The 9,938-nt window shown below is 50.6% G+C and overlaps 1 protein-coding gene across 1 annotated transcript in view; it reads left to right on the forward strand.

The window, feature by feature from the left end:
* Positions 1–9,938, forward strand: part of SMAP2 (small ArfGAP2) — an 18,721-nt gene that overhangs the window by 6,230 nt on the left and 2,553 nt on the right. Inside the window, exons 2-8 of the mRNA XM_027701278.1 lie at positions 4,691–4,824; positions 5,684–5,769; positions 6,771–6,849; positions 7,639–7,725; positions 8,242–8,320; positions 8,742–8,842; positions 9,181–9,346. Of these exons, the coding sequence (XP_027557079.1) occupies positions 4,691–4,824; positions 5,684–5,769; positions 6,771–6,849; positions 7,639–7,725; positions 8,242–8,320; positions 8,742–8,842; positions 9,181–9,346 (732 nt within the window). The remainder of the gene's footprint in view (positions 1–4,690; positions 4,825–5,683; positions 5,770–6,770; positions 6,850–7,638; positions 7,726–8,241; positions 8,321–8,741; positions 8,843–9,180; positions 9,347–9,938) is intronic.

A 9,938-nucleotide genomic window follows, 5' to 3' on the forward strand; every position in this document is an offset into this window, starting at 1 on the left:
CTATATATATATTTTTCCTATATATATATTTTTCCTATATATATATTTTTTCCTATATATATTTTTTCCTATATATATTTTTTCCTATAATTCCCCTATAATTACTGAGGGGAGAAAAAAAAAGGACAAAAGAAAAGCCCCCCAGACAGCCCTTTTTTCCTTCAAAGAGCACCATAAATTTGAATTTTTGGCTGAGTAAACCACACACCAGCCAATCCTGCGAGTTGCAGGTTTCAAGGAGGCCTGAATTCCCATGAAATGCAAAAAATTCAGGTGGTAGGTAAACACCACCCCTGTGCCCAAATGCTCCTGGGAGGTCACACTGTCAGTAAGTTGAATTCTGATGGTGTAAAATAGAATTTTGCCAACATTTAATCCCTGAAAAGGTGCCTTGTGCACCCCCTGTTTCACTGGGTCCCTCAAAGCTGCACAGATCACTTTAGGCTGGGCCTAAATCTGGGGGTGCAACAGGGATTATTCACAAACCTGAGCCCTCTGAGGTCAGTAATTAACCTGCAATTAATTGTGTTAATGACTGAACCCTCTGAGCTGAGCTCAGCTGGTCAGAGGATGGTGCTGGTGAACACCAAGGGTTTGATTCCTGTCAGAGTTGGGCCTTGATGAGCCTTGAGGGTCCCTTCCAACCCAGAATATCCTGGGACACAGCAGAATTTCGAGCTCTTGGGGTTTTTTTTAGGGTTTCCCTTGTTCCCCAAACTCTGGAGCACTGAGCTGCACAACAGACCTTCCAGCAAAGGGCAGAGGAAGTTGTTTTGCAAGTTGTTTTGTCACAGTGTCACCAAGTCCTTGAGCAACCTCCTTCCAGAGGGAGGAAACCACGAGGCAAAGGAAGCTCCTGGATCCTTGGGTGGTTCCTCATTTGGGGCTTCCCAGCTTGGGCTGGATCAGGAGCCTCCCCAGAGGATGGGAACAGTCACTTCCCAGGGATTATCCCGCTCCTTCCTCTCCCTGAGGATGCTCCAGGGATGGCTGGATGATGCTGTATCCCGACCCATGTTAGTGGGATCCATGGGAATGTTTCCCTGGGTGGTTCCTCATTTGGGGCTTCCCAGCTTGGGCTGGATCAGGAACCTCCCCAGAGGATGTGAAGAGTCACCTCCCAGGGATTATCCCACTCCTTCCTCTCCCTGAGGATGCTCCAAGAATGGCTGGATGATGCTGTATCCCGACCCATGTTAGTGGGATCCATCCATGTTTCCCTGGATGCTCCCAGGCAGGGATTGTTTGCTCTGGGAATATTTTATCAGGCTCTGAAAACAGTGATGTTCTCTCCTTCCTGTCCATGAAAGCAGCTATTTTTTCCTGACCCCCACTTTCTCAAAAGAGCAGTGGCTTTGCAGCCAACTCCTGTTTTATTTTTAAATGCCTTCTGGAGGGTTTATTGCTGCAGAAAGTCACAGGGGGAGCTTCAGCCAAAATCTGGGGCCTGAATAAAGGGTGAGGAGTGAATCCCCTTGGGATTTCTCAATTAAAACCCCTCAGGGGGTTGAACTCAGAGCGAGTGACTCACTTGAAGTGACTCCTCAGGCTGTGCTGGGGTTTTAGAGGGGACTGGGAGCCTTTTCAGTAATTCAGAGCACTCAGCAGCCCTCGCAGCATTGATGACTTGTGGCTCAGATGGGAGCTGGTGTGACCAGCTTGGTATGTGCTGTTTATTTTGACAGGCTGGGATATAAACCAGGCTGTGGAAGTGTCTCCTGGAGCACTGGCTGGGGCAGCTGAGCCTCTGGCTGCTGCATCCTCCCTCAGGAATCCATCCAAGGGTTCAGGGCAGCTTTGTGAGATCCTGAGCTGAGCAGGGGATGCTTTTCCAGCTCCTGATCTTCCTCCAGCCACTGCCAGGCTGGGAACAGATCCCAGGGTGGCCTGGTGTGACCTAAGTGTGGTGCCAGGGCTGAGGGGATACCTGGGCTCTGAAATCTCCTGGGATTCTTGCTCAGAAGTGTGGTTTTGTTGGATCCAGGCAGGATTTGTGCAGGTGTGAGCTGAGGCACAGGGACAGCTGTGGTTGGTGCCAGAGCCTTGTTTTTCCATGGATATTAAAATCAGCCCTAATGCTGAAACACAGCACCAGGAGTGGCTGATACTGGTTGTCACTGGGGCAAACTCCCAGTTTTCCATGTGGGAAGGGAGTTTCCATCTCACCCTTCAGCTCTGGTGGCTCCGAGGATGCTCAACCTCAAAGGAACTGTTTTTATAACATTAACCAGAGCATTCACGGGAGGAACAACTTCTTTAATGGTTCTTTCTAGTGCTTTAACCAGCTAAAAGTTTCTGTTATGGTGTCCTCAAACCTCCTGGAGATAAATCCATGATTCCCTGTGAGGGTCAGGGTGTGCCCAAAGGCTGCAAGGGGTGATAGTGCCCCAGGGCAGCTCCAGCAACGCTGATTAATGCTGATTAATGCTGCTCTGTCCTTATTTACTCATAAAAACTCATTTTTCTCTGAAAAACTTTCCCCTTCTCTCCAACCAGGGCGTTTTCCCCCCTCAGTCACTGGATTTTCTGCCCAGTTTTGTGTTTTGGGGAGTCAAATGCTGCAGCATGTGATGGAACTCCCATCTGCAAATACCACCTGGGGATTTTTTTGGAGCCTGTCACCTTGAAAACGGATGTGGAACCATGGGGAAATTTCCCCAAAGCCCTGCCCAGCCCAGTCTGATATTTTAGGGGCAGATCCACACATTTGAAACCTTTCTTGTATCCCCTCCTGGCTCAGCAAGGACACCCACAATATCAGCAGCCAGGAGCTCACTCCCTGTTGTATAATGTTATTTATACAACCCAATAATGTATTTACACAGCCCAACCACCTGCTGGGAGGATTTTTGAAAGCCTGTGTATTATTTTTTTTTTAATTTTTTTTTTAATATTCCCTGGCATAACGAGGAATTCTCCACCCTGGGGTCACCCAGAGCTGGGATTTAGCAGTGCAGCTGTTTAGTCCTTGCTTTTCCAGCCCCACTGAGGCAGGAGGGTGTCCCTGCACCCCTGAGTCATGTTGGTGGTGGCAGGTTGTGGTGGCTCCATGTGACAACAGTGAGCTGATTACTCCAGCCCTGCTGTAGTATCCCCCTGTTAATCCTTTTAGTCCTATAAAGGCTAAATATATCTAGAATTTAAATCTAACCTTGACTCTCAGGCTTAATCCTGCCTGCAGTCTCACGTTATGGTGTGGCTGGGAGAGAATTCCATGTGGGAACCCAGGCAGGGATCCTGGCTGACCCTGAGCCAGGCTTTTATTCCAGGTCCTTGCTTTTTAACGTGCTAAATTTATGGACTCTGCTGTGATGGAGGCAATCCCAGGTTTTGGTGGGTATAATATATCAACAAGGGTGTGCTTTTAATCAGGTCTTCACCAAGAGCTGTTCCTAAAGTGGGAACTGAATTCATCAGCTCTGTTAAATTAATATTGTTCTCAAGGGCCACTCTTGAGGGAAAAAGCAGCCAGGAAAGGCCAGAAGACTTAATAAAAGCTTTTTTTTTTTTTAAATGATGAGTTCCCTGGAACAGGTGCTGGAGGTAAGTTAGAGGTTGTCCTGGAAAGGGCTTGCATTAACAGCCCCAAAGCCCTCAGGATGCTCCAGACTTTCCCCATAAATAGGAATTAAACTGTTCCCAGCACATCCAGAGCCTCAAACACGGCGCTGCTTTTTTAGGGCTTTGAAATTACACTTTCCCCCTCTTCCCCCTCCCTCCCACCTCACTCTCATTTTGCTATTTTAGCAGGATAACTCTTCCTCTGCAGCAAATGCCTTGGAAAAAGGGGCTGGGCACAGTTGGTTGGAGGCTTTCGGGTCCCTAATTCAGGCTTTGGCCCCTTCCCTGTGTGAGGTGACCCCCAGCCCGTGGTGGGGGCTGCAAACTCCAGCCAGGAGGGGTTAGTTTTTAAAAAAAAAATGAGTTTTAAAGCAGGACTGAGGGCTGGGAGAGGGGGTGGAAGGACCTGTGGACTCTGCCCACCCCTGGGTGATGCCCTGCTGGGTTTCCTGGGCTCAGGGGGGTTGGAAATCTTAATTTTGTTAATAATCTTTCCCTTGTGGGGTTTTTTTTTTAATCCCTGGCATGATGTCCCCCTGTCCTCCACACCCTGGAGCTCTCCTGCCTGCCCCAGCTGCATGCCAACCTGGAACTTGGAATTCCCACCTGGGAGCTGTGGAAACTGTGGAGTGAACTGATCCAAGTGCTGGGATTTGCAAACTGGGGCTCCACGTTTTTTTTGGGGGGGGGGCCAAATCCTGGGCTTGGTGCTGCTCTCCTGGCTGGGCTGGGCCTCCCTGCCTGAGGCTGGTGGTGCAATTCCCACGCTGAGGAATTTTTGCTGCCGTTCCTGCAGCAGCAGGGAACGTTCTGGAGCTGATGGCACTGCAGTGAGGTTACCTGAGAAAGGAGGAAAAAAAGCAGGAGCACAAACTTGCTGTTACTTCTGGCTAAGCAGAGCTCTGGGGGTTGTGGTGTTTTCTTCCCTCTTCCTCTAATTGCTGGATGGAAGAGGGAGGCAAGAAACCTCCCAAATATAACGATTTAAACATCCTGCTGCTGCCTAATTCTGATTTTTAGCATGGAGGAGAATGCAGACACCTCAGTCCCAGTTCACTTGGTAGTTTCTGAGCTGCTGGAGGCAACCAGGGGATTGGAGTTGGGGTGAAACCCTCGTGTCTCTCTGCAGGGCCACGATGGGCCTCCTGGAATATCGGGGTGTTCATCTGCATCCGCTGTGCTGGGATCCACAGGAACCTGGGAGTTCACATATCCAGGGTCAAATCTGTCAACCTCGACCAGTGGACACAGGAGCAGATCCAGGTAATGAGGGGGAATAAATAAGGGGAGGCTCCATAAATTTGGGAGTAGCCTGAGTAGCCCAAAGGTGTGGGAAGAGCAGCAGGAAGATGATGCTGGGAGGGAAAATGTCATTATTTCAGAGGGTAAAGACAAATGAGCTGCAAGTGATGTTAAAGTGCCAAAGGCTGCTGCTGCCCACCTCCTCTCCCTAAGCTTTCCAGGAGCCAGATCCTGGATTTCCAGAGGGATTCGGGCTGCTAATGTGATATTTGTCTTGTCTCTGACTAAATATTGGGCCCTGGTGCTTAGGAGTGGGTAATTGTACAGGAGGAGCTGGGTGAGGAAAAGTGGGAATGCTGGAGGGATTGGGGGAAAAGGGACTGGAGGAGGAGGATCTGAGTCCAGGAGGAAAAGTGGGAATGCTGGTGAGACTGGGGGAAAAGGGACTGGAGGAGGAGGATCCTGGGGGAGGAAAAGTGGGAATACAATGCTGGAGGGACTGGGGGGAAAGGGACTGGAGGAGGAGGAGAATCCAGGTCCTGGAAAAGTGGGAATGTTGGAGGGATTGAGGGAAAAGGGACTGGAGGAGGAGGAGAACCTGGGTCCTGGAACAGTGGGAATGTTGGAGGGACTGGGGGAAAAGGGACTGGAGGAGGAGGAGAATCCAGGTCCAGGAGGAAAACTGGGAATGCTGGAGGGATTTGGGGTAGCAGCTGCACCAGGATTCCCCTGGCAGGTGAAGAGTGATTTTGGGTCCAAACAGGGCTCAGAAATCCATCCCTGCCTGGAATCCTCAGGGCTGCACTTGCCTGGGATGCCTTGGGAGGGCTTTGATGTCTGGGAATGCACCAGTTCCAGGGCTCTCTGGATTTTTTTCCAGTGTGTGCAGGAGATGGGGAATGGCAAAGCAAACCGGCTCTACGAAGCCTTCCTGCCCGAGAACTTCAGGAGACCTCAGACAGACCAGCATCCTTTCTCCAGGGGAAAACAGGGAGCCAGAGCTTTGGAGCTGCACCCCTGGCAGGAGCTTTGACCCCCCTGTGGAGGGAGGGGGGGAAGGATTGGTGCTGAGCTCTGGGGGAGGAGAATTGGGCCACCAGTGTCACCCCAGGGAGCTGTTCCACACCCTGGAGCTGTGGGAAGTGGGAGGGTGGCCTTTCCAAAGGGCTGAGTGTTTCCAAAGCTCACTGGAGACCTCATTGTGGCCTGAAGGAGCTGCAGGAAAGGTGGGGAGAGACTGTTTCCAAGGGCCTGGAGTGACAGGGCACAGGGAATGGCTTCAAACTGGGATATTGAGGAGAAATTCTTCCCTTCAAGGGTGGGAAGGGGCTGGAATGGATTTCCCAGAGAAGCTGTGGCTGCTCCATCCCTGGAAGTGTCCAAGGCCAGTTTGGAGCAACCTGGGCTAGTGGAAGGTGTCCCTGGTTGGAATTAGGTGATCCTTAAGGACCCTTCCAACCCAAACCATTCCCTGATTCCATGATAAAAAGGTATAATGCCTCTGAAAACTTAAGAGCTGTAGCTTTTACCTTCCAGGAGGGTTTCTGGTTGCTGAGTGATGTGAACCCAAAAAAAAAAACCCAGGAGCACCTCTCCACCCTCATTTTTTGTGTCCTAAGCTGGTCCCTGAGGTGCTTTTTAATGTGCAGGATCCAGTGCTGGCCACTGTAACCTGTGCTGATGACAAGGAGTGAGTCTAAAACAGCGAAGAAAACACTCTGAGAATCCAAGCCCTGATTTAATGCACCTTTTATAGCACTGTCATGCTTGGAATAACCCAAGGGCAAAAATCGAGCAGCTAAAGGGGGTTTGGATCCAGCACTAAATTATTTTAAGAAAGTTACTGCTGGAAATGCTCTTTAAACAGTCATTAGTTTAGTTACAGCCTGTACCTTGTACCTACTTGTCAAATAATAGCACGTCAGGCTTCTATTCTGGACTCCTTTGTCCTTAACGAGCTGCTGAAGAGCCGTGGAGAGTTTCATCCGGGATAAATACGAGAAGAAGAAATACATGGACAGGAGCATCGACATCAGTGCGTTCAGGGTCAGTCTCTGGGCACTCCCGAGCCTGCAGGGGTGGGTGTGAGTCTGTCCTGGGAGTGCCTGGGTGAAAATACAGCTCCAAAGATTCCCGGAGCAGTGACTAATCCCTCCTCCAGGGCTGGTTGCAGCCAGTCAGGGAGGGAGAATTTAAATTGGAGGAGATCTTTGAAGGGTCTTATCCAGTTCCTTGCTCAGAGCAGGACAAATAAATCTGTGCCTAAAACCAGATCAGGTTTTCATTTCAGTAGTAGCATCATGTATGAACTTCCTCTTGGTGTGATGGTCAGTTTTGTTATGAAAATATAGTTTAAATAATTCCTGGATCAGTGACTAATCCCTCCCCCAGGGCTGGTTACAGTCAGGGAGGGAGAATTTAAATTGGAGATCTTTGAAGGGTCTTATCCAATTCCTTACTCAGAGCAGGACAAATCTGTGCCTAAAATCTGAGGGTTTTCATTTCAGTACCACCATCGTGTATGAACTTCCTCTTGGTGTGATGGTCAGTTTTATTATGAAAATATAGTTTAAATAATTCCTGTATCAGTGACTAATCCCTCCTCCAGGGCTGGTTGCAGCCTGTCAGGGAGGGAGAATTTAAATTGGAGGAGATTTTTGAAGGGTCTTATCCAGTTTCTTGCTCAGAGCAGGACAGATAAAAAAAATCTGTAGCTCAAATACAGCTCTTGAGCTGCATCTGAGGGTTTTCAGATCAGTGACAGGATCGTTTTTGAACTTCCTCCTGGTGTGATGCTGAACTCTGCCCCTCACCTCAGTGTGTTTCCCCTGACAGAAAGAAAAGGATGACAAATGGAAAAGGAGCAACGAGCCCGTATCAGAGAGAAAACTGGAACCCATCATCTTTGAGAAGGTGAAAATGGTAAGGGCAGAGGGGAATGGTGGTGGATCAGTGGTGGAGGCACCTCTGAGGCAGGGCAGAGGGAATCCAGCCTGCTCTGGGAGCATTTTTTCTGCCCTCAGTCATAGCAGTGGGTGCTTTGAGTCACTCTGCTGGTGGGAGCTTGTTTTTCCTCTGCTCACCCAGATATTAAGCAGATGCTCTGTGCCTTGCACTGCAGAGCAGATTGGAATCCAGCTATTCCCTGCTCAGTTTTCCAGCCTGAGCAGCTCCTTTTTCCCTGGTTTAAGAGCCTGCTTGGATTTGACAGTGGGCTCCAACCTGTTGGGGCAATAAAACAGCTCAGTAACATTCACTCTGAAATTCTCTTTTTGGCAGAGCAAAGAGAATTTCACTTTCATTTTCCACTTTCATTTTCCACTTCTTTCACTTACATCCAAAAAGGATTTTAAGGGTTAATTTCATTAAAGCCTCAGACACACCAGAGTAAACCCCAAATTTGATCAAGACTTGTGCTGTTCTTTCCCCCCCCTCCAGCCTCAAAAGAAAGAAGAAATGCAGCAGTCTAGAAAAAGTTCTCCTAAATCTGAGCCAGTAATGGACTTGCTGGGACTTGGTAAGAGCCTTTCCAGCCCTTTTGCCCTGGTTTTGGTGACTTTATAAACCACCTGGTGAATTTGATGAGCTTTTAGTGGTGATTTTCCCTGTCAGGTGAACAATGGGAAGACTGGAGTGTTCTGCTTGAACTGCTCCAGTGCAGCCCAAGCACAGCCCTCAGTGCTGCAGCAGGAGCATTTTTTCCTGGTGTTTTCCTTTCTGCTGGAGCAGTTTTGTGCCTGGAGTGTTGCAGGAGCAGCTCTGTGGGCAGCACACGCTGCTGCTCTGGGGTTAAAAGGACACACAGGACAATTCCCAAGTCCTGCTCCAGGAGCAGGAAGGATGAGGGAGGTGCTGGCAGCGGGGTGGGGTGGCAGGGAGGGGAAGGAGGTGTCCCCCAGCCCGTGTGGGGACAACCAGCACAGCTCTGTCTCTCCCAGATGCTCCTGTGACAACCCCCGTCACCAACGGCAGGCCCAGCAGCCTGGAGAAGGACCTGGACCTCTTTGCATCAGTGGGATCAAGCTCAGACTCCAGGAGGGTGAGCAGGGAATGCTGGTGCTCAGCAAGGCCTGGTTGGGTCGTGGAACCACGGGATAATTTGGAGGGAATGGCCCTTAAAGGTCATTTCATCCTTGCAATGAGCAGCGACACCTTCCACTAGACCAGGTTGCTCCAAACCCTGTTCGACCTGGCCTTAAGCGCTTCCAGGGCGGGGAATTAATTCCTAAAATACCCTCCTTCATCTAAATTTGCCCTCTTTGATGTGAAAGCCCTGAGCCCTTGTCCTGCACAGAGCTGCTGGGCTGAGGGGTTGATCCCTGGTGCCCTCCCTGGGGCTTGGGGCACGTGTTGCCCTGATCCCTGTCCCTGCCTCAGGTCCTGGGCTCGATGCCAACCTCCGGGAGTGCCGGTTCTGTTCCCGAAAACCTGAACCTCTTCCCTGAGCCCGGAGGCAAAGGGGAGGAAGTGGGGAAGAAGCAGCTCTCCAAGGACTCCATCCTGTCCCTGTACGGCTCCCAGACCCCCCAGCTGCCTGCCCAAGGTACCTCAGGGCTGAGCTGTTCTGGGGCAACACTGGTTTGGGGTGGGTGGGGTGTCCTGGCAGCTGACAGGAATGTGGGAATGTGGGTGGTCATTGAGAATCCCACAATGGTTTGCATGGGAAGGGATCTTAAAGCTCGTCCAGTCCCACCCCTGCCACAGACAGGGACACCTTCCACTAGCCCAGCTTGCTCCTACCTGGCCTTGGACACTTCCAGGGATGGGGCAGCCACAGCTTCTCTGGGAAACTGTGCCAGGGCCTCCCCACCCTCCCAGGGAAGGATTCCTTCCCAATCTCCCATCCAACCCTGGCCTCTGGCAGTGGGAAACTGTTCCCTGTGTCCTGTCACAAAGCCCTTCTCCCCTCTCTTGGGAACACACGGAGCAGCTGAGTGAGGGGTTGGGATTGGAAGGTCGGGGTTGGGATTGAAAGTTCGGGGTTGGGATTAGAAGGTCGGGGTTGGGATTGGAAGGGGTTGGGATTGGAAGGGGTTGGGATTGAAAGGTCAGGGTTGGGATTGGAAGGGGTTGGGATTGGAAGGGGAAGGGATTGGAAGTTCGGGGTTGGGATTGGAAGTTCGGGGTTGGGATTG

This window comes from Neopelma chrysocephalum, unplaced genomic scaffold (genome assembly GCF_003984885.1).
Source record: "Neopelma chrysocephalum unplaced genomic scaffold, ASM398488v2 Primary Assembly neopelma1_155, whole genome shotgun sequence".
NCBI lineage: Eukaryota > Metazoa > Chordata > Aves > Passeriformes > Pipridae > Neopelma > Neopelma chrysocephalum.